We start from the raw sequence: 27,946 nt of genomic DNA on the forward strand, positions 1-27,946 counted from the left end.
TTCATTTTTTTTTTACACACATCAGGCCTCTTCTTTCCCATCACCGTTGAGTTACTCCCTTATTCCACATGGGTCTGTAAATGAAGCACTGCCTGGTATTTTTTAGAACCAGCCTCGAGAGAGCGAGAACAACAGAGAGAAGTGTCACCTGTGGTATTTGTCAGGTCAAACCGATTGACAGCTGCCAGGCAGCGCTATAGACCTTGTGTTGTTGGACTCATGACAGCTCATAGTTACAACCGTGGCAACAACCGGTGCTGAGACAAGACGAGACGAGCAGCTTTGGGATGATACAAGCAGTGATACTAGAAATAAGATTTTCCACTCATGTAGAATACTAATTAATCATCAATATCTGAATCAATGATAGTTAGACATATCAATTAATTACTTGTTCAGGGCTTGGTTTCCCAAAAGCATCTTAAGGTTAAGTTTTTGTCCTTCATAGGAGCATCGTTACATCTCCTTAGCTGTTTCCCAAAACCATCGTTATTAATGTTGCACTTGAAAACGCTCGGAATCTAACGCCTGCCACAGACCACTCGTAGAACAGCTAAGTGTGTCGTTTTTTGCCCTCCCACGTCACTTTCTACATAGAAGATCTTCGCTAAACACATAATCACATGGTTTATATGTCTCTCTGTGACCACCGATAACTTCAGAACAAAGTTGACTACAAATACAACGTTGCCAATGTCTTTACAATTGATCCAAACGAGCGACATATAAAAAGATGATTCAAATTAACATCGAGATGACTGCATTAAAATATAAACAGTAGTGTATAGGCCTATTTCAATCATATTGAAATACATTTCATGTTTAGTCAATTGAGTTCTATTTTGCTACCTGTAGGCTACTGTCTGTAGTTTGTCTCAATAAACACTGAGTATACCAAACAAATATCTCTCTAGGAGCTAATCCGCCGTCATTATTATGAAAAATCCTAGAACAGCGCTTCCTTTCTTTTGAGCCTATCAGTTTGTACACATGCTCCAACGGCATGATAAGCGACCATTCTCTCTGCGTGGTGTTTTTTCAAAGTTCCATTGCTATCGGGTAACCAGGCTCTGACGTGTTAATCCTAATAGTTTTTCATGAGGTTATAAGAACAGTTTTTCAGTGATTATGAGAATTGTGTCATTGGTTCTCTGTATTCATTTGAGAGGTGCTTTGTCTCTGCTCTTTCTCTTCTCTCTATCCTTCCCAAGCCACCATTAACATGAATAATATGAATGACGGGTGGTACGGTGCCCTGAAGGAGACCATTCAACAGCAGCAGAACCAGCTGGTGTGGGTTTCAGAGGGAAAGGTAGGACACTCAGCGCCGAGACTAACATCATCAAACACTTACTAATACATTTCACTTTAATGAAAATGTTGTATTCAAAATAAATGTCAGACATTTTTAATATACAATGTATTTTGTGTATTAATACGTTTTTCTTTCCCATTCATTTCTCTTTGCCATTCATTTCTCGTTTTTCTTTGTCTCTCCTCACTGTAATGTTGCTGCTTCTGCTCTTTATCTCCCTTCCCCCTCTCTCTCTTGTCCCTCTCCCTCCCTCTCTCCCCTGCTGTCCTCCTGTCGTGTCTCCCCAGGCGGATGGTGCTCCAGATGATGACCTGGATCTGCATGATGACCGTCTGTCGTACCTGTCGGCTCCGGGCAGTGAGTACTCCATGTACAGCACGGACAGCCGCCACACCTCCGACTACGAGGACACGGACACAGAGGGCGGGGCCTACACCGACCAGGAACTAGACGAGACGCTGAACGACGAGGTGGGCCTGCCCACTGAGCCCGCTATCACCCGCTCCTCTGAGCCCGTCCGAGAGGACCCGCCAGTAATCCAGGAGCCCCTGGGGTACGGCGGGTACCAGCACACAGTGCAGCCCGACCCCCTGAACCGGATCGACCCAGCTGGATTCAAGGCACCAGCGGCCCAGCAGGTACCGTTTATGAGAGCCGTGCATCTGCCCTGTTGTCTCGAATCCGTGGTGTGCGTGAGGAGGGTGTTCTGGCGCCGCTATTGAAGCAGTGTTTTAAAACAGTATTATCTACTAACACAAAACAAACAAAAAAGATGGAAAGAACATTTGTGTCCACTTAAGTATTTATTCACTATCGTTGTTTGTGTGCGTGTTTTTTTTATTTTTGAAGAAAAGAAAATGAAAAAAGCAAGAATAAGCTTGACTGTTATAATCAGTATTCACGACATGTGTTAGTGTGTCTGTTATAATCAGTATTCACGACCTGCGTTAGTGTGACTGTTATAATCAGTATTCACGACCTGTGTTAGTGTGACTGTTATAATCAGTATTCACGACATGTGTTAGTGTGTCTGTTATAATCAGTATTCACGACCTGCGTTAGTGTGACTGTTATAATCAGTATTCACGACCTGTGTTAGTGTGACTGTTATAATCAGTATTCACGACCTGCGTTAGTGTGTCTTGTTATAATCAGTATTCACGACCTGCGTTAGTGTGACTGTTATAATCAGTATTCACGACCTGCGTTAGTGTGACTGTTATAATCAGTATTCACGACATGTGTTAGTGTGACTGTTATAATCAGTATTCACGACATGCGTTAGTGTGTCTGTTATAATCAGTATTCACAACCTGTGTTAGTGTGACTTTATTATCAGTATTCACAACCTGTGTTAGTGTGACTGTTATAATCAGTATTCACGACCTGCGTTAGTGTGTCTGTTATAATCAGTATTCACAACCTGTGTTAGTGTGACTGTTATATCAGTATTCACCACCTGTGTTAGTGTGACTGTTATAATCGGTATTCACGACCTGTGTTAGTGTAACTGTTATAATCGGTATTCACGACCTGTGTTAGGTGTGACTGTTTTTGTTGATGTCGATGTTCTCACTGACGAAGAAGTTTTGTGTCTGTCAAGTGTCTGTATCGGTACCCACCTATGTGCTCTTCCTAGTTGTTTCACTTGTGATTCGGACTGATATCGTGATACCAGAAAGTATTATGTGCATGTTGGAAATGTCAGTGTTAACCACGTATTGCTGTAAATGTATTTATCTGGGTCGATTCGGCCATTATGATATCCACAAAGTTTGTCTTCTGATGTGTAAGAGAAAAAAAAGAAAAGCAAAACATTGTACTGTAATCTAGAATTAAAATCCAATCAGACTACATTAACAACAGAAACGTTGTCCTGTTGCGAATTCTTACGTGGCAGATTGAGCATCTAAAGCCATCAGTTGAATTTGGTCCGAGGATGGTGAGTTACTGAGTCGGTCGGTGGAGGAGGTACAGAGCAGGCTGTGTTACGCTGTAACGTTAACATTAGTGAGGGTGTATCCCTCGTGCAGTAGCACCGTGTATTAAACGTTTCTGAACCACTTCACAGAATGAGAAAGCAGAGGCTGTTCCGGCCACCATGCCTATCCTCCCTCAGCAGCCTGTGTTACTGGCTGAGACAGAGGCAGTGCCCCCTGCTGTCGACAACACCGTAAATGGTGTAGCTGGTTTGAGCCATGGTTTAAGCCTCGGCCCTATCGCTGCTACCCAGAGCGAACCCAGCCCAGGCCCCGGCCCCGAGGCTGACTGGCTTAGGATGCCCACCCCTGATCTAGCTCAGCCCCTGGCCCCGGCCCCAACGCTTGAACCCGAACCCCTACAATCCGGACCGCCCAGTTCAGAACCACAGGTACCCATCGTCTGGACGTGGCCTGGCCCCGGCCGACCCCGCTGTCGGTCTGCTGTGGCCTGTCGCTGCCTGCCTGTGTACCGCCCGTCACACGCTTTCCTTTCACTCTTGCATGCCTGCCCGCTGTCCACTGTGTGCTTCTGAGAGAGAGTGAGAGAGAGACTGTATCTGAGCACTCGTAAACAACAGTGGGCTTCTTGGAGGAGAATATAGACTGATTGCTGCATTGGTGTGGTACCTATATAGAGAACAGCAGCGAAGAACCTGAGGCTCTCACTGTTGCTTACCCTCTTTGCATGGCTACAACATGTTTCAGTTGGTTTCTCTTTTCTGTTTAAACGTAGCAATAGAACAGATAGTGGTGGTATATTAGTTGATGCAGACTGAATGGACCATTTAATTATATACATTTATTTGGCGACATTCTCTTAAAGTCATCAGTATTTTGGATATTTTATTGATGTTTTATTCCCTGAATTTGAAATGTAGCCATTCCGCTCCAACTGTGGAGTATACGTTTTAAACATCCCATGAAGTTAAAGTAAATAATAACTTTTCTGAGTTCAGAAAGTTATGTTGTTCAATGACTACTTTTCAAATGCCATGTTTTTTAAAATGGTTTACATTGTACGATAAACATTTGCTTCTAAAGTTCCAGATATCTTATTGCGGCAATTTAATTTGGCTTGTAATTTTATCAAGATATATATTTTTATTTTGTTTTGTCTCAACTTTGTTGGTTTTGTTTTTGGGTTGCAGTTTAAACTAAAGTGGTATGTTGTGTGTGTGTATATATTGATATATATGGAGAGCTCCTGTGCGTATTGGCTGCTGTGATCTGACATTCAGACCTGCATTCTATTTGACCTGACCTTTAACCCCTACCTCTGAGTGTCTCTATTTCAGGTATCCCTGCTTCTCCTCTGCTTCCTTCTTCAGCCATTATTAATCTTCTGTTTTAATATTCTACGTTGTCTTCTCTTACTTGATTGTTATATTTATATACACATTTATTTATTGGATGTGTGCTACTGGTTGCTCTTGTCCCATTACTCACCATTTGTTTCTTCCATTGTCTATTTCCTCAGATGTACAAGAAGGATCCCTACCTGGAGGAGCCAATCAGAGTGAAACATGGTGGTGTAAAGCCGTCTCCGGCGATGGGGCCTCCCATGACCTACGAGTCCCAGCCTCCGTACCAGGACCAACACCCGTACAGAGATTACGATCACCCTCCTAACCGCTACGACGGGGGTGGCTACCTCGAACCAAAGTATCTTAACTTCGACTCTCAACTGCACCACGAGAAAAGTGTGCCTCACTACGATGACCAGTGGCCTCCTTACAACCAGCAGACCTCTGGCCCACCACCCCACCAGCAACAGCAACCTCCTGGGCATGGCTACGACCCCCGGCTGTCCTACGAAGACGGACCCAAGCAAGACTACAGCCCTCCTCAGCTGCGCTATGATGAGGCCCCGCTGGGCTACAACGGACGACCTCGCTACGGAAAGCCTGCAGGACCAGGACCCATCCGCTACGATGAGTCTCCTCCATCCGGCCCAGGGGGCTACGCTCCTCTACGTTACGACCAGGAGCCTCACCCGTATCCCCCTGCAACACGCTCTCCAGAGCCCCCTAAACAGTACTACCAGGGGGAGCCTGCCCAGCGGCCAGGACCTGGGCCGGCCTACAACCAGGCACCACCTCAGCACCGAGGCTACAAGCTCCCGCCCCAACAGTACGAACCCATCATGAACTTTGACGCCCCCGTGCCCGCCCCCAAACCACAACCAGAGGCTCTCCGTCCCTCACCTGGGGACACGGTGATCACTACAGCCCCCAATCTCCTTCCCCCTCCCCCCAGAGTGGAGCCGGAGGACGACCCGGCCATAAGGGCCCAGTCGGTGCTGTCCAGGGTCAAGATGTTTGAGAACAAGCGCTCTGTGTCTGTGGACCGAGCCAAGGAGGCAGGGGACACCTTCGGGCTCAGGGTAAGCATCTGGAAAACACCTCACTCTTGTGCACGTATGTAATGCTCAGTGCTTGGCCTGGGCAGGAGCTCAACTATTCCTGTTCCTCTTCTAGAATATTAGCTCATGTATTGTGGAGCTTCTGCACCTAAATACAAACAGTACTCAAAATGAGTACCGGAACCTATTTCAGTCCAAGTCAAGCACTGGTAATGCGCACAGGATTACCTGACCCAGACCTCTTCTAATTATATGTGGTTGGTCCAAGTGATGTTGGTCCAAGTGATTTTCCAGGAATTTTATTTGCATTTCAATCTTGCTCCCACAGTCAGCAGATCTGCCCACCAAACCAGGTGCGTGCATTCCTAAAGCCAACTCGCTCAGCAATCTGGACCAGGAGAAGTCGTTCAGGTAATGAGTCATAATGGAGTACTGCACTGAGCCCCCCACAAACATACTACATCACACCACAGAACAGATGCTGCTTTATCTTTGAGTGCCTGATGTGTTTGTTAGGGCTGTCAATGTGATCCACTCTGAAGTGGATAATAGGGCTTAGAAAAGTAAATGACTTTTGAAGATATGACAGTGTACTGTATTGTATGGCTGCCATCTTGCTTGCGCCGACCCAACTTAGCTATTATTTTGCCGTTTATCTACTTTTTTTGCACTAAATGTATTTGCTATCATTACATATGATTGTCAAATACTTTTGAACATCAGACTGGCTGTTACTAAACTCAATTCTGGGTTCAACTTCGAGTTTGACTCATCTGCCCTGGGCTCTCCCTGGGCTCTTTGGCTACCCAAGAAGAAACGCAGGCGAAAACGAGGCAGGAGAGCGGGCGTCCTGGTGAGACAAAGGCAAAAGGAAAACCAGCCACAACTTCCCGTCATTCTTTTGGCCAATGTACAGTCACTTGATAATAAGATGGATGACCTCTCGCAGATTTGGGAACAACGGGACTCTCGTAATTGCAATATCCTATGTTCACCTAGCAGACAGGACATCGGATTCAGGGAAATCCAGAGGGGGAGGGGTATGTCTCTTCATCAACAGCAAATTGTGTGCAGAATCTAGCACAGTGAAATGGAGTTTCGTCCTATTGTTCACGTCTTAAAATACCTGATGGTCAAATGCTGACCTTTTTACCTCCTGAGATACTTTTGATCTGTTATTGTGACTGCTGTATATATTCCACATCAGGAGAACAACAACAAGCTGGCACTTGATGAACTGTACAAGGCTATAAATAAGCAGGGAACCATGCACCCGGATGCTGCTTTTCTTGTTGCCAGTGATTTTAATTCCATGCCACTCCTGCTTCCTGTTTACAAACAAAAACTCAAACAGGAAGACCCATGATGTGCTCCATACAAAAATGGTCTACCAGAGCAGAAGCTATTCTACAGGACTGCTTTGCTAACGCTGACTGGAATATGTTCATCAGGAAATGCATCACTGACGTTGTCTCCACGGTGAAGGTTTGCTGCTTCCCCAAACAAAAGCCCTGAATTAACACAGAGGTGCGTGCTAAGCTAAAGGACATCTACTGCTCACAGGGCTATAGCAGCCAACCACGAGGCAATGGCTGAGGACACGATTGCTTACAAGAAGTCCCGCTAGACCTCTGCAGAGCCATCGAACAAGCAAAAGGGCAAGATCTGAACAAGGTAGCATCCTATTATAGCGGCTCTGACGCATGTGGCAAGGGCTACAGTAGGTGATGGCCTACAAAGGAAGCCGTGATCTGCCTAACGATGCCTCTCTACCAGACAATCTCAATGTTTTTTATGCGTGCTTCAACTAAAACAACACAGAGCTCAGCATGAGGGCCCCCGCTGAGGAGCCGGAGGACTGGGTGATCTCTCTCTGAGGCTGACATGAGTAACGGTTTTTAAGTGGGTCGACACTCGTAAGGCCGCAGGGCCAGACGGTATTCCAGGGTGTGTCCTCGGGGCATGTGCAGACCAGCTGGCAGGCTTCTTCAAGGACATATTCAACCTCTCCTTGTCCCAGTCGGTAATCCCCTTGTTTCAAGCTGACTACCATCATTCCTGTTCCTAAAAACTCTTAAGGCGTCCTTCCACATTGACTGCCGTCCTGTAGCACTCACATCTGTAATAATTAGGTGCTTTGAAAGGTTGGTCATGGCACACATGAACGTAATCCCAGACACCCTAGACCCACTCCAATTTGCATACCACCCCAACCGATCCATAGATGATGCAATATCAATTGCACTCCACACTGCCCTCTCCCACCATAGTGCCCTCCAAGTTCATCATCAAGCTCGGGACCCTGGGACTGAACACCTTCCTCTGTAACTGGATCCTGGACTTCCTGATGGTTGACCCCAGGTGGTAAGAGTAGGCAACAACACCTCCGCCTCGCTAACCCTCAACAAGGGGGCTCCTCACGGACCCACTCCGTGTGTGCTTAGCCCCCTCCTGTACTTCCAGTTCACCCACAACTGACCACGCACGACTCCAACTCCAAGTTTGCTGACGACACAGCGGCGGTAGGCCTGATCACCAATGGCGAAGACAGAAAGTAGGTCAGAGACTTCCAGGACAACAACCTCTCCCTCAACGTCAGCAAGACTAACGAGCTGATCTTGGACTACAGGAAACAGGAAAGTGCACACCCTCATCGACAGGGCCACAGTGGAGATCGTCAAGAGCTTCAAGTTACTGTGTCCACATCACTGAGGACTTAACATGGTCCTCTCATACGAGCACAATTGTGAAGAAGGCACAGCAGTGCCTCTTCTTCCTCAGGAGACTGAAACGATTTGACATGCCCCCTCGGATCCTTAGGAACTTTTACAGCTGCACCTTCAAGAGTATTCTGACTGGTTGTATCATCGTCTGGTATGGCAACTGCATCGTCCTTGACCCGAAAGCCCTACATAGGGAGGTGCGGACAGCACAGCGCGTCACTGGGGGTGAGCTCCCAGCCATCCGGGACGTACATTCCAGGGTGTGTCTGAGAACTGTTCTCCATACACCCGGCCCTGCAGCATCAAGGCTCAGACCACCAGAATCCTAAACCATGGGTTCTCATTTATTTATTTATTTTACCTTTATTTAACCAGGTAGGCAAGTTGAGAACAAGTTCTCATTTACAATTGCGACCTGGCCAAGATAAAGCAAAGCAGTTCGACAGATACAACAACACAGAGTTACACATGGAGTAAAACAAACATACAGTCAATAATAAAGTATAAACAAGTCTATATACAATGTGAGCAAATGAGGTGAGAAGGGAGGTAAAGGCAAAAAAGGCCTTGGTGGCAAGGTAAATACAATATAGCAAGTAAAACACTGGAATGGTAGTTTTGCAATGGAAGAATGTGCAAAGTAGAAATAAAAATAATGGGGTGCAAAGGAGCAAAATAAATAAATAAATTAAATACAGTTGGGAAAGAGGTAGTTGATAGGGCTAAATTATAGGTGGGCTATGTACAGGTGCAGTAATCTGTGAGCTGCTCTGACAGTTGGTGCTTAAAGCTAGTGAGGGAGATAAGTGTTTCCAGTTTCAGAGATTTTTGTAGTTCGTTCCAGTCATTGGCAGCAGAGAACTGGAAAGAGAGGCGGCCAAAGAAAGAATTGGTTTTGGGGGTGACTAGAGAGATATACCTGCTGGAGCGTGTGCTACAGGTGGGAGATGCTATGGTGACCAGCGAGCTGAGATAAGGGGGGACTTTACCTAGCAGGGTCTTGTAGATGACATGGAGCCAGTGGGTTTGGCGACAAGTATGAAGCGAGGGCCAGCCAACGAGAGCGTACAGGTCGCAATGGTGGGTAGTATATGGGGCTTTGGTGACAAAACGGATTGCACTGTGATAGACTGCATCCAATTTGTTGAGTAGGGTATTGGAGGCTATTTTGTAAATTACATCGCCAAAGTCGAGGATTGGTAGGATGGTCAGTTTTACAAGGGTATGTTTGGCAGCATGAGTGAAGGATGCTTTGTTGCGAAATAGGAAGCCAATTCTAGATTTAACTTTGGATTGGAGATGTTTGATATGGGTCTGGAAGGAGAGTTTACAGTCTAACCAGACACCTAAGTATTTGTAGTTGTCCACGTCTTCTAAGTCAGAGCCGTCCAGAGTAGTGATGTTGGACAGGCGGGTAGGTGCAGGTAGCGATCGGTTGAAGAGCATGCATTTAGTTTTACTTGTATTTAAGAGCAATTGGAGGCCACGGAAGGAGAGTTGTATGGCATTGAAGCTTGCCTGGAGGGTTGTTAACACAGTGTCCAAAGAAGGGCCGGAAGTATACAGAATGGTGTCGTCTGCGTAGAGGTGGATCAGAGACTCACCAGCAGCAAGAGCGACCTCATTGATGTATACAGAGAAGAGAGTCGGTCCAAGAATTGAACCCTGTGGCACCCCCATAGAGACTGCCAGAGGTCCGGACAACAGACCCTCCGATTTGACACACTGAACTCTATCAGAGAAGTAGTTGGTGAACCAGGCGAGGCAATCATTTGAGAAACCAAGGCTGTTGAGTCTGCCGATGAGGATGTGGTGATTGACAGAGTCGAAAGCCTTGGCCAGATCAATGAATACGGCTGCACAGTAATGTTTCTTATCGATGGCGGTTAAGATATCGTTTAGGACCTTGAGCGTGGCTGAGGTGCACCCATGACCAGCTCTGAAACCAGATTGCATAGCAGAGAAGGTATGGTGAGATTCAAAATGGTCGGTAATCTGTTTGTTGACTTGGCTTTCGAAGACCTTAGAAAGGCATGGTAGAATAGATATAGGTCTGTAGCAGTTTGGGTCAAGAGTGTCCCCCCCTTTGAAGAGGGGGATGACCGCAGCTGCTTTCCAATCTTTGGGAATCTCAGACAACACGAAAGAGAGGTTGAACAGGCTAGTAATAGGGGTGGCAACAATTTCGGCAGATAATTTTAGAAAGAAAGGGTCCAGATTGTCTAGCCCGGCTGATTTGTAGGGGTCCAGATTTTGCAGCTCTTTCAGAACATCAGCTGAATGGATTTGGGAGAAGGAGAAATGGGGAAGGCTTGGGCGAGTTGCTGTTGGGGGTGCAGTGCTGTTGACAGGGGTAGGAGTAGCCAGGTGGAAAGCATGGCCAGCAGTAGAAAAATGCTTATTGAAATTTTCAATTATGGTGGATTTATCAGTGGTGACAGTGTTTCCTATCTTCAGTGCAGTGGGCAGCTGGGAGGAGGTGTTCTTATTCTCCATGGACTTTACAGTGTCCCAGAACTTTTTTGAGTTAGTGTTGCAAGAAGCAAATTTCTGCTTGAAAAAGCTAGCCTTGGCTTTTCTAACTGCCTGTGTATAATGGTTTCTAGCTTCCCTGAACAGCTGCATATCACGGGGGCTGTTCGATGCTAATGCAGAACGCCATAGGATGTTTTTGTGTTGGTTAAGGGCAGTCAGGTCTGGGGAGAACCAAGGGCTATATCTGTTCCTGGTTCTAAATTTCTTGAATGGGGCATGTTTATTTAAGATGGTTAGGAAGGCATTTTTAAAAAATATCCAGCCATCCTCTACTGACGGGATGAGGTCAATATCCTTCCAGGATACCCCGGCCAGGTCGATTAGAAAGGCCTGCTAAGGTTTTTGGCCTGGGGACCACCATTTGTGTTATCAAATTCAGAACACAACTAGAGTTAAATAAAAATCGCATACATAGATATTTACCATGGCCGGGCGAACCAAGTCTTGGGCCGAGGGGATGAACATTTTAAAGGCTCGCTACTTGGCATTGGAGAGAAAAAATGTCAGTTGTCAAGCCAATTTCCATCAATTCAACCTATTTTGCCATGAGGCAGAGAGAGATCCTTGCCGTTTTAAAGCTTAAAGTAACGTTGTGTTTCCAAATTTCTATACAATATGACCTATAATTAACAATTACAATATGAGTGAAATAGTTTTCCTTCCAAAAATGGTAATTATGTTAAAGGGCAGTTTTTCTATGTTGGAATGGTGTAGGCATACCCCGGGGGAGAACGACTGCCCCCTCTCATTGAAGCCACAGAGGTTCAAGGCCGACCGCGGTATTGCAGGCATTGTTATCAGAAAACAGGATCCCATTACAGTGAATTGAAAATCTGCAAACTTTGTGTAAATAAAATATTGAAGACAATCATGGTACAAATAATAGCTTCTAATACAGCATATGTATGTCCTTGAATCCATTATTTAACTAGGCAAATCAGTTAAGAACAAATTCTTACAATGCTACTTGGCATTGTAAGGAAACACTTTGAAGTTTGTGGAAATGTGAAATTAATGTAGGAGAATATAAGACAGCAGGGATTCAAACTGTAGAACCCAGTTCCTACATTTGAATATAAAAAATGATTTTATCAAACAAAACTATGCAACATTTTATCGCTGGGACCCTCAGGAGGACAAATCAGAGCAAGATTACTGCATGTAAGTACATTATTTACCTTCGGAGGTGAATGTATCAAACCAGTTGCCATGATAAAAGTTTTTTGGTGTTGTGCACTCTTAAACAATAGCACGGTATTTTTTCACTGTAATAGCTACAATAATTTAAGCTTTTTGTCCATATAAGACATGTCTATGTCCTGGAAAGTTTGCTGTTACTTACAACGTCATTCTAGTCACATTAGCGCAGGTTAACAACAATCGTCCCGGTATAGGGACACCGATCCGTAGAGGTTAACAGAATATTAATTTTGAAGTTAGATTTTCACTGGCCAGTTACTTTAAATTACAGTGCATTGGAGAGCAAGATAGTTATTGATTAGCTGTATTACTACGCTGCTGTTAATTGATTATTGATTGCCATTAGCATGTACTGTATCTATTTATCCTTCTACTGATCACTATCACTCCTGTTTACATGTATATTACCATAAGTGTGTATGTATTCCTGCTACCAGTCTCTTTTCAGACCTGTTTACATGACACTTGCACACTCACATTAACACTGAAATACACACTCACCACCACGCACACACCCACTACTACCACTAATACTACCACTAATGCTGCTGCCATACTGCTTATTATTATTATTTGTCCTGCTACCAGTCCTAATCCCTGCCTACATGTACATATCTACCTTAAATACTCCAGTATCCCTGCACATTGTGCATTTACCCTGTATATAGCTTCCTCATATTTCTTGTGTTTTTTTTGTTTGTATTTTCTTATTAGTTCTACTTTTTTATATGAGTACTGCACTGTTGGGTAAGCCAAGTTAAGCCAAATTAAGCATTGCAAGCCAAGTTAAGCCACATTAAGCATTGCAAGCCAAGTTAAGCATTGCAAGCCAAATTAAGCATTGCAAGCCAAATTAAGCATTGCAAGCCAAGTTAAGCATTGCAAGCCAAGTTAAGCATTTAACTGCCGTAAAACAATGCCACTGCCTACCACTGGTGCTGCTGTTTGTTGATTTTGGAGCGCCCCTCGGTGGAAACTAAGAGAAACTGCCTTCCAACTCTGCACACTGACTGATGTGCAGAGTTGGAGGTTTTTACTCTTTTAGTAATATGCTGTATGCGTATTGCAGAGGCTGTCCTGTACACATGTTTATCATTGAAGCACTGATGTTTTCATTGTAGTTCTGTTTGATTTGTTAAATGCTAAATTGTAGTGATTTAGAGATCGAAACATACGCCCCACAATATATTTTAGAGGAATTTCTTTATGTATGGTTTATCTGGTATTTAATGAACCTCCCAACATTGCCTCATCCCTTCTTTCTCTCTCCTCAGAGTCCCTGAGCCTCAGAAGGTCCGGGAGGTGTCCGATGATGACATAGTGCGCTCTAACCACTATGACCCAGATGAAGACGAGGAGTACTACAGGAAACAGCTGTCCTACTTTGACCGGCGCAGCTTGGACGCAGGCAAGGCACCTCCTCAGACAACACCTGTCATCGCAACCAAACCTGCTGCTCAACCACAAGCACATCCCGGATACAACTACCCAAGGTAACTCACTCCCACGCGTCACTCTCTCTGGGATATGTGGTAAGAAATCAAATCACTGTAGTGAGAGACTGAGTATGTGAGTGGAGTGGAGCCCGCTCCAATTTCGCTCCAGTAGCGCTCACTTCATGAGCTCAGGGTATGCCCGGCCCAGCATGCATTTTTTTGTCTACTTGTGTGCTGCTGTAGCCCCTTGCTTTAGCTACTGTCATATAGTATGCTAAATGTTTTCATAAAGAAACTGATAAAACACACAGGTGAAAAATCAAGGTGACTTACAAAGATGAGGAGGAACAAGAGCAAGAGGGAGTGCAGTGATGTAGTATCCACAACTAAATAATCATTGTGGAATTTGAAAAAAGACAGGTTTCCCAAAAGCATGATGGTGTACTTACTACGTGCACATGCTAACAGAAAGGAACGAGGTGGGTAGCTAGCTAAGTGTATCATTGTAGCAAAGTATTTAAAAACTCAAGATCAGATCTCTAAAAAGTTAAGTTAATTTTCATTCTATTATCTATACAACGGGCCATCATTGATTTTGGCCCAATAGGCCTGGCATATTACCTCTTCCAAGGATCTTTCTGTTTTGATAGGGCTATTTTACCTAAAATCCTTTAGGCCTACCAACAGGAAAAAGAAAGAAAAAAACTATGCATCCCTGCCCGGCCTGGCAAGAGTGTTTAGCGGGGTGTTTATCATCACCAGTGGCGCTGAGAGGGTACTCTCCGCTATTGGTCTGCTCTCCAGGGTTTCCAGGTACCATCACAGGAAGCCACAGACTCACGTTTCTAACAATTCAATTCAAAGGCACTGTAGATGGAGCCTAATAAGGCATTTTTCGGTTTAATTTGTATCTAATTTGAAGTAAATCACTATAAATCACAATTTATAGACTATAATGATTTAATACAACAAAATGTTTTTTAAGTGCTGAGCGCTTAATGTCTCTGACAGCCTAGTGTCGCACTTGCAAATGCTTCAAAATGTATTTCTTTGTAGGCTACAACCTTGAAATAATATAGCCTAAATAATTTATTTTTGGCTACGTGTCTGACTCCTGACCTATTTAGTGTTTATATGCTGTTTAATACGACATGTAGCCTATTTGAAATGATGAGCGCTTCTTACAGTCACCTTTTCCTGTTGTTAAAATGCTTTTCATTCAAACCATATGGTTTGGTTTCAATACTTCAAACCCAAATGGTAGGTCCAGGTTGTCACTAAAATAGATAGTGATTTTAATGAATGGAGCAAATTTGGAGCAGCATTTTATTATTATTTTTCTTCTTTTGAGAGAGGAGCGTTTTTTAGCGGAGCGGTTGGAAAGCACCGCTCAACTCCGCTCACATACTCTGGTGGGAGACGCAATATAGCTTACTCTCCCCCTGCAGCACACTCACCAGACAGAAACCTCATGGGGATCTAAAGCTTTTTATCTTGGCTACACACACACACACACTACTCCTGGGGTCTAAAGCTAGGCTACGGTATATCTCTCAGCAACACACACTGCCGCCACCAGAACATTGATTCACCCTGCCTTGGAAATGGTCCTCTTATAGTTGAAAGGACAGAGTTGGTGGTTGGCCCATACTGACAAATGAAAAACTATGTTTTGAAGGCAAGCTGTGTTTTTTTTGTTATCCTCCTGGGCGGCAGTAGAAGGGTTACTTTGATGTACCACACTGTGTGCAATCTCCGCTTCAGTCAAAGACCATGCCAAAGATACAAGATTAAGTGTGGGAAGGGAAAGATACCATCACAGTATTCTTTTATTCGTTCTTTCAACTATCAACAATAGGTTTCATTGTTCATACAAGGTGTTTTACCACTGTAAAACTTGCCTCAAGATATTCAGGCTACTTTGGATGTCAAAGCTGCACTGTATGCGCCAGTATTGCTATTTGCTTCAGTATTGCTGTGCTCCATTCTCCTATGTGTTGTTTTGACCAACTTATTTTTAGTAGGGCCATGTCTACATGGTTTTTGCCCCATTCTGTAATTACCTAATTAACAAAACCATTCACTTGTAACTGCTACAAAATGATCAATTGCACTGTAAGGTTTTATGGGCAGTAGTAGTGGAAAGCATATTTTAAAGTGTGTTTTGTAGAAGCAATCTGTGTAAATCAATATAGTCAATTAACTAGATGAAGCCACTGTGTATTATTAAAACTAACAGACTAACTGGACTGTAGTAATTGAACCTTTCTCTTGAGGATACATGGCACATCACTGATGTATCTCTGTTTAGGTGTATATTTTTGAAGTAGTAAGTGTGACAAACTGTGATACATTATAACCCTGGCCTGAATTATTCTTTACCTTAAACCCAAATGTTTGTGACATTGGTTGAATGTGCTCTTGTGTTTTTTTTTTACAGGGCAGAGTCAGTGGAGAAGGTCAGTCCTGTGGAGAGGAGATATGAACCCGTTCCCCAGGTTACCCCCGCTGCCCCACCTGCCGTACTACCCAAACCCACCTCATCTGAGGGTAAGCACTATAGTGTAGGACACACACTAGTTCTACATGCGGTATTTTCATCTATAAATATAATACACACACACACACACACTGTGACTCACTTACCAGATCCCCATGACTCTCCCAAAGCAGACACAGTCACGACCAACTACCTGCCCCAGAAGAGTTACCCTGAGAAGTCTCCTGTGAACGGTATGGCAATGAAGGACCAGCCCAAGGCCCCGGCCAATACTAGCTACAACCGCTACGTCCCCAAGCCCTACACCAACTCCGCCAAGCCCTTCGAGAGGAAGTTTGACAGCCCCAAGTTCAACCACAACCTGCTGCCCAACAACAAAACAGACCTGACCCCAGCCATCAAGGCCCCAGCCAACAGCACAGCCCCAGCCAAGCCCCAGATCTCCCCCCAGCCTACAGACCTGGACTCTGGCATGGACACCTTCACACGCACCATGGACAACAGGTCCAAGTACCAGCACAACAACATCAATGCTGTGCCCAAGGCCATCCCTGTCAGGTGAGAGGATTCAACATCACCCCTAGAGGGGCATCCTACCCACTGGCTGAACTATACTGGGTTCAGTTATAATATGTAGATTATAGTGTTATCGCCTCGCTTCATGTATTATGGAAGTAACACACCCGGAGTGAGGAGTGTTTCTATGCTTGGCTAGAGAAAAGAAAGTCACATGGTCATGTTTCTTACAGTTCTATAGTTTACACATTGAATGATAACAATGCCTTTGTCCGTCCAGAAGTTGTCACAAATGTTTCAGAGGCGGGCTCTAACTGGCTCTATGTTCTGGTATCTGACTGTGACAACTCTCTCCCCCTGTAGCCCCAGTGCTCTGGAGGATGATGATGAGGATGAAGGTCACACGGTGGTGGCCACGGCCCGGGGGGTCTTCAACTGTAATGGAGGGGTGCTGAGCTCCATCGAGACTGGTGTCAGCATCATCATCCCACAGGGGGCCATCCCCGAGGGCGTAGAACAGGAGATCTACTTCAAAGTCTGCCGGGACAACAGCATCCTGCCCCCCCTGGACAAGGAGAAAGGTCAGACATGGGTTCATGGTACACGGGAGTTAGAAGATTTCACATGGGGTCTTTTGCCAAGCTTTATTTCAGTCTGAAGATATTCTATTCCTCAGTTTTAAGTGTTTTTATCTACCTTAATTGCTAGCTTTAAAATGGGTATTAGATATATTCACCCCGCTTGGATTTTCTTCACATTTTGTTGCCTTACAATTTTTTTTTGTCATCGATCTACACACAAAAGAAAATTCTACAGTTTTTTTTACAAATTAATAACAAAAATATAGTAATTTAAGAAGTATTTACCCCCTTTGTTATAGCAAGCCTAAATTAATTCAGGAGTAAAATACTGCTTAACAAATCATATTATCACTTGCATGGACTATAATAGGTGCTGACATGATTTTTTAATGACTACCATTTCCTCTTTGCCCCAATCACAGATTCAACTACAAAGACCAGGGAGCTTTTCGAAAGCTTCATAAAAAGGGCAGTGATTGGTAGATGGGTAACAATATCAAATTAGACATTGAATGTCTCTTTAAGGATGGTCAAGCTAATAATTATGCTGTGGATGATGTATTAAACCACCTAGACACATCAAAGATGGATCTAGGAAACTGCTCATGGATGTCATCATGAGTCTATTGGTGATTTTAAAACGGCTACAATGGCTGTGATAGGAGAACTGAGGATGGATCAACAAGATTGTAGTGACTCCACAATAATTACCTAAATGACAGAGTGAAATGAACAATACAAATATACAGAATAACAAATATTCAAAAACATGCAACAAGGGACTAAAGTAATACTGCAACAACAAAAAAACATGGCAAAGGAATAAACTTTTTGGCCTAAACGCAAAGCCTTATGTTTGTGGTAAATCCAACGCAACACATCAGAGTAAATGCTTCCTTATTTTCAAGCATTGTTGCATCAGGGTATGGGTATGCTTGACATCGGCAAAGACTGGAGAGTTTTTCAGGATAAAAAAAAAAATTTGATGTCGCTAAGCACAGGCAAAATCCTAGAGGTAAACCTGCTTCATTCTGCTTTACACCAGATACTGGGAGATTAATTCACCTGTCAGCCAGACAATAATCTACAACACAAGGCCGAATCTACACTGGAGTTGCTTACCAAGAAGACAGTGAATGTTCCTGAGTGGCCAAGTTAGTTTTGACTTAAATCTGCTTGAAAATCTTTGGCACGACTTGAAAACTGCTGTCTAGACATGATCCCCAACACCTTGACAAAGCTTGAGAATTTTTTTAATAATTATGGTCAAATATTGCGCAATCCAGGTGTGCAAAGCTCTTAGGGACTTACCCAAGAAGACTCACCGCTGTAATCACGTATTGACTCGGAGGTGAATACTTATCTAATCAAGGTATATTAGTGTTTTATTTTTCATTATCAAAAAAATAAAAACAATTTCCCACTTTGACAGAGTATTTGTTTTTGTAGATCTTTGACAAATAAAAATGACAATGAAATCCATTTTAATCCCACTTTGTAGCACAATAAAATGTGAAGAAATCCAAGGGGGGTGAATACTTCTGATAGGCGCTGTATATAATGTATCAGTCCGCAGTGGGGTTATTTTACTATCCAAACGTATTCGTGAGATAATGTTGTTTTCACAGATAATTTATCATCTCTCTCTTCTGTCGTCTTCTCTCTTTACATTTTTCTAGGATATCTATATTTTCCTTTGGTCTTTAACTGTTCTCATTGTCTTATGTTCACCGTGTCTGTTTAAACACATTAACAGCTTCAGTGATCTTAGGAACGCTGTGTGTACATGTATGTGTATTAGCCTTTAACCCTGTGGTGTGTATCTGTTTCAAGGAGAGACCCTGCTCAGCCCGCTGGTGATGTGTGGCCCTCACGGCCTCAAGTTCCTGAAGCCTGTGGAGCTGCGTTTACCTCACTGTGCGTCTATGACCCCAGATGGTTGGTCTTTTGCTCTAAAATCCTCCGACTCCTCGTCGGGTACGCTGTCCTCTCTCTGTCCTTTTGGGGTCGGGGCTTTGGGTTGGCTTTGTGACAAACTGATATGGTTGTGGGTCACTTTGTATGATTTTGATGGTTTCGTTTATTTGGTGTTTCGGTTTGTTCACTCACTCATTCCTCCACTGATCTGTATTTATTTGATGTGGTCTTCAGATCAAAGTTCTTCTTGTCATTGCTTTTTCATGCTGAAACATCTTTCTTTCCGTTCTTTTCTCCGCTTAGTGTGTATGTCATCTGTTTGACATTGATATGGTTCCATTGGACATGCATCCCGCCGATCAGTTTTGTGTTGATTAGTAAGGTCTTTTGTTGTAGTGAATCATTCCACATTCTTTTCCCACAAGTGATTTTTTTTCTCACATAGCCACCCAAATGTCTATCCTGAAACACAGCGGTCAGCGGTCCTCTTAAATTTGGAAGAGGACCCTCTCAGAGACAGACGCATGGCTCCCTCAGTACTAACAGATGTTGTGTATGTGAGAACAGCCTGTGGGTTGGATCTGAGATCTGTCTGACAGCATCAGAACAGAACCGAGTCAACTCTTTGCTCTCCCTCCGCTCCTCTCTATATGTCTTAATGGTAAACTTGGCACAGCCGTGGATTAGCTACTAATTACTCTCAGCTAGAATTGGACATGAAGGGCTAAATGATCCTACTGCTGCCTCGTTGGCTTGTTTGTTTGTAGTCCTGCTTCGTTGTAGAAGGATTACAGGGCTGTGTTCTAATCCTCTTATTGTAAAACAAGGCCCTTTAGCTTCATTTAGGCTCTACTTGTGTCTTGCTCCTCACTGAGTCTGACTCCTTTCTGGTTGGGTGCTGAGCTGCCCAGGCCCAATGGGAGTTTCCAGTAAGGAAGCAGCATAGTGTGTGGCTTAATGGTCTTGGTTTGGAATGGTTCTGAAAGAAGTCTGCTCACAGACAGGGGACATTCAATCCCAACCACACATGATCAGTTTGCTTCTGACCAAACATTTCCTTAATGTACTGACGTCATTATGAGTTTCACAGTGAACATTCCTCCTGCTGCACTGACTAATTGTGAACCTCTAACAAATAATCTGAGTCATTGACAATTGATCTGAGCAAAATCAGTTAAACACCTCTTGGTCCTCATATGGATCCTATCTGATAGGACCTGTCATTGCTAAAATTACACTATAATGATTAGGATGCATTATCCTCACTTGTGATGTCCTATCAGAACAACAAAGCATGCTAAAAGCCTGAAATTGTTCAGTACTTTGATCTGAAGATCTCATATAACTCACTTTACTCACATGGCCCTGAGGGAATGAAAGCAATTATCTGAAATAATGGTGCTTTAAAATGCAACTGCATTGTGGTTTGGAAGAAACAGTTTTGAGTCTAAAGCCATTTTTTTTAAACAATTATTTACATTTGTTCTTTTGTGGAGGCAATATTCTTGGCTCAAGGCCTGGGCTTGGGCCATTAATCGCAAATTACAGTCGCTGCCAGTACATACTCTATCCTTAAGAGCTATAATTTGAAATCAAGAGTGGTTTTAGTAATGTGAAGTTTACTTCTGTCAAGCTACATCCTACCAAAAACAGCATGTATATATGGCTTTAATGGAACAGAGGGTGTTTTAGTTTAGTGTTTGGAGCTTGCTGGTTGTCAGTTTAGCAAGAAGTGCATTATGTATTATGAACCTTATACCCTTTCTCCACTTGTTATCATTACCATGTTCCTTCTCTCTCTCCCCCTCAGGTGATCCCAAGAGTTGGCAGAATCAGTCTCTCCCTGGAGACCCCAACTACCTGGTGGGAGCCAACTGTGTGTCTGTGCTCATCGACCACTTCTGAAGAGTGCAACAGCTGGCCTGTTACTGAATGTGAAACCATGGGAAAGGATGGATAATACATACATACATACATACATACATACACACACACACACACACACACACACACACACCATTTCTCCAGGGGTGGACCATACACAATGATGTATTTACACCCAGTGCTCCAGTGTTGTTTACTGTGCCCATGGAAGATGGAAGGAGACTGAAGTTGCCCCTATGTGCTGTCCTTTAACTCTTTCCGAGGTCTTGAAGAAAATACAAAACGATTTAACCAGTGATGGAATGCATGCCCTGTGCCACTGAGTAACTCATCACATTATACGCCAAGTTTTAACTTTGAATTGTTACATAACAGGAAAATAGTTTCAGGTTTTTACTTTTGAAGTAGATGGACATACATGTAGGTGTATTTATACTATATATGCATACAGTATATATAGTATATGGTATAAATATAATTTTAAATTCAATTCTAGAAATCAGAATTCAAGAATCAGAATTCAACCTTTTTTGTCACCTTTTGAATTGGCTGACTTACAAAGACGGTCATATTTTTTTCCACATTGACAGATTTGTGATGGTTTTGGAATTCGGTGCCAGGGAGGTGGGCAGTAAAGTGATGATGTCAATGCAGAGCCACATTTTCTAAATGTATGGCTCTGTGGTAATGATTATGGTGATAGTGAAGTAGGCAAGCATCTGCAGAAGAGAAAATGAAGATGAAGGTGGAATACTTTGAGGTGGATTTAAAGCCCAACTCATATGCCTCGAACATGTTCATCCTGTGACTAGAATGGCTCTTCCTTCCTTTCCTTTTTTCTTTCTTTCTTTCTGTAAACTGACATTGGATTCACTTTGTATTGACTACCTGAATTCTACTCCTGCTGTATCAAGATCTATGCATGTGCTATGACTCAGGTCCAGAAGCCTGCTCAGTTCTCCCTCACCATGTTAAAACCCTCTTACATTAACAAGCAGTGATGCCTTATCTGCATATTATTCACTTTTTCAGTAAAAACCTCTGGGTTCTTCTAAGTTATGATGATAAATTATGGACAAATGAAGTTCTCTTGCCATTTTGTCAACCCACTGTATAAATGAACTTGGGTTTAGCGCACAAGAACAATTGAAGCGAATAAAGGTATTCTTTCTTTATCTGCTATGCATATGACTTCAGAAGAAAAAGAAAAACATGACAAAAAAGACAAGTGGCTGTAAATAAAGTTAGCATATGGCCTTGGTTCTTGGTTTGTAAATGAACTTTTGTATGTCTTTGTTATTTTGTATAAAACTTAGAGAAAACTGTTTTAAAAAATAAATGAATTGACCATGGTTTACTTTCTAATCTGGTTATACCCTTGAGCCTTGGAACTTGTAACTATTAGCAGTAATAAAATCCACATTTTCTACCAATATATTCACACTACATATAAATAATAATTGTCACACAATCTTTTTATGGTTATTTGCAAAAGAGGAAAGTGCTTGGGTTAAACAACTTTTCAAACCTGTTCTTTAAAAGGGTGTGCTCTGTCCCCCTCATTTATTTGTGATACTGGATGCTGTATTATTTTGTGCCCTGAAATGTATTTTTGTACTAATAGACCATATATTACGGCACACCAGTACTATTTTCTTTATATATGATAACACAGCTTCAATTGGATATTAGCTCTTCACGTGTGGCTGACTTTTTTTCTCCTTTGTGACACAATTTTAAGTATACCACTGTATTAATGAATAAAAACATTTTTAAAGTAGTCTTTCTGGGGTTTCGTCTTTTTTTTTTTTTTATGAGCCAAGTATTCCATTCTAATAGTTTAAAGGATTCTCAGGTGAAATATGTAATCATGTTCGTTTTCTGCTTAGACTGGATTTCTACAGTTTGATCTTCATCCATTACAAAGCTGAGAGGGGGGAAGGTGGCTGCTGTAGAATGTCTATTATCTTTAGATACTGCGGCATGATTTAAGTGCAGTACCAGCTTGGCCGGTGCAGATGGTGCTCTAGAGCCCTGTGGCTGTCTCCGCAAGGTCAGCACCACAGCAGGCTGGTATTCAAAGATTAGGGATTGTGTTTGCATTATGAATGACATTTTTACAAATATGGAGAGTATCAACTTGCTTTAAGGCAAATGCATGTTTTTACTCCCAATGTACTAAAAGTGTCTTGTACTTCATCTCAATTGATGGTTCTCAGCCTTTGTGAATCTAATAAAGTAGGCTTGTCTGTATAAATTATAGATGGATCATTCAAACATTTGGTTGGAGGCTATAATTTGAAGAAATGTATGAGAAATTGGTCATTTGAATTCAGACAATTCAGACATCTCAAAGGATAAGTGCATGGCTTCACAAATGATAAGAGCATGGTCATCTTTTTAATGTTCATATAGTCTAATTATTTGTAGACGCAATCGCATAAGGCTATTTTTGGGAAGCGAAGTGGCACCGTCGTAGTATTGATTGCCCCAAACACGCTAGCTGCATCTCCTCCTGCCGCCGCGGGTAGTTTGATGTCTGTGAAAACCCTGCGCCTGTGTGAAACATCATACCCACGGCCACGCTCTCTGTGCATGGTACCCTGCCGCGCGTTTGACAGCGGAATACTAGAATACTACGTTAAAGGGCGACACTATTCCCGTGTCATTTCAGCTATACGTTTATACTTGCTGAGGTTCTTTAAAATGTATCCTGTAGCAGTGAAAATAAGGGAGCATATGATTTGATGGACCATTTCTCAAGCTTTTCCTCGAGAACCCGGTTACCTTAGCCAATAGCGCGTTATCCTGTGTTTTTGCGAAATCGATTTGGGTAGCAGCACAAGAAAGTCACTGCGCATCTCATCCATCACACTGTTGTAGCCTTCAGAATAACCGACAATTACGCATCTGCATCTTGGGATAATTAAGCAATTTAATGGAGACTCTTTCATTTAGTAGGACTGATGTTATTTGCTTTTTGGACACCGTTGCTTATCAAGCTTAACGTTTGGACATCGGTTACTTGCTTTGCTGTTAGGTGCCACTTTTGGATGCTGATGGAAATAGCTTAACCCATTGTTTTCAATAGCTGATACATACACTCTGTTTTCTTCGTGACAATGCCAGTCCAAGCAATGCCCCGAGGTCGTTCGCTCAGCCCCGCGTCCCTGTCCCGTAGCCTCTCCAGACTCAGAGAGTTTCGGACTCGGACTCGGATAATGCTTTCTCTCGGAGTTTCTCAGATGGTTTTGGGAAGTCTGATTTTGGCAGTCAGTTTTGCCGCTCTGGCCCTCACTACCTCACCAAGGGTCAGACATTCGTGTCCATTTTGGGCAGGTTTCTCTGTAAGTATTTCGTTAATTAAGTATTAATATTCATTCAACATGTGAGTTTATGTGTGTGTGTGTTTTGTTGCTCACTGTTTATTGTTATTTATAAATTGACCCATTTCGCGGGAAACAGATCTGGTGCTCACACCTGGTAAGCATGTCCAGTTGGGACAACACGTGTTTTATTGTAAATTATGCAGACGTTGTAAAATCAACATTAATGCCATTAATTATTTCGTTGATTGACTGTCACCAACTGAACAGTGCTTTTAAACGCTTTCATTTGGCATTGTGTTGTATAGGCTACAGTAGCCTATTGTGACATAAGCCTACAGATGGCCTATCGTTGTGAAATATCTACTCTCATTTAGGCAAGATTAATTAGTAGATTTTTTTTTGTGTCATCCTGTTGCAATTTGTTTGTAATAGTATTGCTCAAAATAAATAATCAGGCATGTTTGGGGCACGGTGTGAAGGATTTCTCTCAGCTAGAACTCAGTGCTATTTTGGCTCTCATCTTGTTTATGGATGGGAGTCTCACATACAGGCTACTGGCTTTGCAACCTTGACTCAGGGGAGACGTAACATAGTAATTTAAATTCCAGGACACTGAAATTAGTATGAAATGTTGTTTGGGATGGTATGTATTAATTTGTGTGATTTCGTATGATATGTTACGAACATAGAATTAGGAATTAGAATACTAGAATGGACATGAACCTTCTTATTATGGGATAAAAGTCAGCCATTTTGATCAGGGAGTTGGTCAACCATGGTTTTGCCAGAACTGTAATAAGATATCGTCTAAATCATGAATTTGAAGAATTTATCTGCACTGTATGTTTGTTAGCTAGCTAGCCAGCTAGTTTTAGAGGGAATGATTCAATTCAAATTAACTGCCAATATGCCAACATTCCATTCAAACAATGCAGTCAATCCACCGCCATACACTGGCTGAAATCAGTTGATGATATAATTTAGATAAAACTTGTCATGTAGCTAGCTAGCTAGCTAAAACAAACAGCATGTGTCATTTAGCTTTCTTCATCAGAGATTAGGCTTTTGGAAAGAGCTTGACATTGTCCTGGTAAAGTTGTCAGTCTGACTACTGTCATCACCACTATAGATTGCAAGCAAATCAAACAATATTTGGACATAGCAATCTAATTTATCCTCTGAAAGTTAACTTGTTAACTAGCCATATTCATGTGATCTGTTATTAGCTAGCTAGCCAATTTGACATGGTCCATCAATCAATGTAGCCTATCATGTCTGCCAGCAGTAATTGTGATTAAACACTATTTATAAACGATGTTGAAATGGGATAATGTTAGCTAACTTCACTACGTAAGTCTACGTTGGTTGAATAAAAAAATATATTGAGGTCTACTTACCACTGTTTAGCCAACTGTACAAAGTTTCTACTGGTAGCTTGCAAAGTAAACAGTAACGTTACTTCGGCAAATGCGCCCTTCGGCTGCTTGACAGGCAGACCCCACAAAGGATGGGAAATTAACCTATACCACTCATACTTGTCAGGTAAAGTTCACTTTTGTTTTATATCACTCAAATATCCAATTAATTGTTGCCAATATTGAGAGATATTGTGAGGCTACCCTCACGTATCTGAAATTACATGACCAATTGGTATTTACTGATCATGAAAAGCATGCAGTTATTCCTACTTCCTGTAGATCTATAACTGTGGTGATAGGGTCTTTGTTTACTATGTTACTATGTTACGTTTAGTCTATGAGACCAGTCTAAGTTCTACTGAAGTCTGTAGGTTAGAGGTTCATAGCTTGCAGCTGGGCCATCAGTGATGGGGGCTGTTCTTGGCACAGGCACCGTCCCCATGTGGTGCTGGTCATATTTGTCAAACTTTTCCTGTGAAGAGAGTCCCTTTGGAGAGAGTGGTCTTATCAATATATTTCCCTGTCAATTTGTGTTAAAAGTAATTTCTTTCTCATTCTCTCACACACACACATGCACGGATGCACACACACACACACACACACACTGTACTCTATATGGCTCTATGTTCAATGAGCAAGAAATGCACTTTCAAGCAACTTCTTGCTTTCATTGTGTACTGTAAAGATTGTCTTAGTGGGACATTGTTTTCTGCGCCTGAAAATTGAATTGCAGTTTCTCTAAATATTTATGAAGGCACTCTTCCTTGATTTCCTGCCAGAGATCCAGCCAGTGCATTAAGCTGGGAGGTAGTTCCATTAATTATAGAGGGATAATTGAGGCAGTGTATAGAGAGAGGGTGATGGTGGTCTCTGTCACAGGGGATATGTGTGTATGTGTGCTTGTTTGTGTGTTGTTGGAGATAAGCAACCTTGGGGTGAAAGTTCACAGGTCGGCTATGCTCCTGGAGATCAATTCCTGGGATTCACTCACTCAACAGATATGTACACTACACGGCCAAAAGTTTGTGGACTCCCCTTCAAATTAGTGCATTCGGCTATTTCAGCCACACCCGTTGCTAACAGGTTTATAAAATCTAGCACACAGCCATTAAATCTTCATAAACAAATATTGGCAGTATAACGGCCCATACTGAAGCGACTTTCAACATGGCACCAGCATAGGATGCCACCTTTCCAACAAGTCAGTTCGTCAAATTTCTGCCCTGTTAGAGCTGGCCCGGTCAACTGTAAGTGCTGTTATTGTGAAGTGGAAATGTCTAGGAGCCACACAAGCTCACAGAACGGGACCACAGAGTGCTGAAGGGCGTAAAAATCGGCAACTCTCGGATGCAACACTCACTTCCGAGTTCCAAACTGCTTGTCGGGACTTTCATGAAATGGGTTTCCGTGGCCGAGCAGCCGCACACAAGCCTAAGATCACCATGTGCAATGCCAAGTATCGACTGGAGTGGTGTAAAGCTCGCCCCCATTGGACTCTGGAGCAGTGGAAACGCATTCTCTGGAGTGATGAATCACGCTACACTATCTGGCAGTCCGACAGACAATCTGTGTTTGGCGGATGCCAGGAGAACGCTCCCTGCCAAACTGTAACGTTTGGTGGAGGAGGAATAATGGTCTGGGGCTGTTTTTTATGGTTCGGGCTAGCCGCTTAGTTCCAGTGAAGGGAAATCTTAACGCTACAGATAAAATTACATTCTAGATGATTCTGTGCTTCCAACTTTGTGGCAACAGTTTGGGGAAAGCCCTTTCCTGTTTCAGCATTCAATGCCCCCGTGCACAAATCAAGGTCCATACAGAAATGGTTTGTCGAGATCGCATGGAAGAATTTGACTGGCCTGCATAGAGCCCTGACCTTAACCCAATCGAACATCTTTCTAATGAATTGGAAAGCCGAATGCAAGCCAGGCCTAATCGCCCAACATCAGTGCCCGACCTCACTAATGCTCTTGTGGCTGAATGGAAGCAAGCCCCCGCAGTAATGTTCCAACATCTAGTGGAACACCTTCCCATTTGAGTGAAGGTTGTTATAGTATCAAAGGGGGGACCAACTCCACATTAATGCCCATGATTTTGGAATGAGATTTTCGACGAGCAAGTGTCCACATACTTTTAGCCATGTAGTGTATGCATGCTGAACACATATAAACCCAACATGCAACAATTTCAACGATTCTTTTGAGTTACAGTTCATGTAAGGAAAACAGTCAATTGAAATAAATTCATTAGG

At 42.9% G+C, this 27,946-nt stretch overlaps 2 protein-coding genes across 15 annotated transcripts in view; both read left to right on the plus strand.

Annotated features, from left to right (window-relative positions):
- Nucleotides 1-22,734, plus strand: part of LOC100750227 (tight junction protein ZO-1) — a 189,318-nt gene extending 166,584 nt beyond the window's left edge. For 8 of the 14 annotated variants that reach the window (XM_036980662.1, XM_036980665.1, XM_036980667.1 and 5 more), the window contains 11 exons: nt 1,212-1,312; nt 1,603-1,953; nt 3,387-3,686; nt 4,775-5,680; nt 5,988-6,070; nt 13,392-13,610; nt 15,994-16,103; nt 16,224-16,611; nt 16,933-17,150; nt 18,984-19,127; nt 20,878-22,734. In XM_036980662.1, the coding sequence (XP_036836557.1) occupies nt 1,212-1,312; nt 1,603-1,953; nt 3,387-3,686; nt 4,775-5,680; nt 5,988-6,070; nt 13,392-13,610; nt 15,994-16,103; nt 16,224-16,611; nt 16,933-17,150; nt 18,984-19,127; nt 20,878-20,972 (2,915 nt within the window). In that variant the 3' untranslated portion in view covers nt 20,973-22,734. The remainder of the gene's footprint in view (nt 1-1,211; nt 1,313-1,602; nt 1,954-3,386; nt 3,687-4,774; nt 5,681-5,987; nt 6,071-13,391; nt 13,611-15,993; nt 16,104-16,223; nt 16,612-16,932; nt 17,151-18,983; nt 19,128-20,877) is intronic. The other 6 variants (XM_036980666.1, XM_036980673.1, XM_036980669.1 and 3 more) reach the window with 4 other exon arrangements.
- Nucleotides 22,735-23,357: 623 nt separating this feature from the next.
- The window catches only part of LOC110526321 (protein FAM189A1), a 146,728-nt gene continuing 142,139 nt past the window's right edge, over nt 23,358-27,946 (plus strand). Inside the window, exon 1 of the mRNA XM_036980675.1 lies at nt 23,358-24,298. Within this exon, the coding sequence (XP_036836570.1) occupies nt 24,074-24,298 (225 nt within the window). The 5' untranslated portion in view covers nt 23,358-24,073. The remainder of the gene's footprint in view (nt 24,299-27,946) is intronic.

This window comes from Oncorhynchus mykiss, chromosome 6 (assembly GCF_013265735.2).
Source record: "Oncorhynchus mykiss isolate Arlee chromosome 6, USDA_OmykA_1.1, whole genome shotgun sequence".
NCBI classification, from domain to species: domain Eukaryota; kingdom Metazoa; phylum Chordata; class Actinopteri; order Salmoniformes; family Salmonidae; genus Oncorhynchus; species Oncorhynchus mykiss.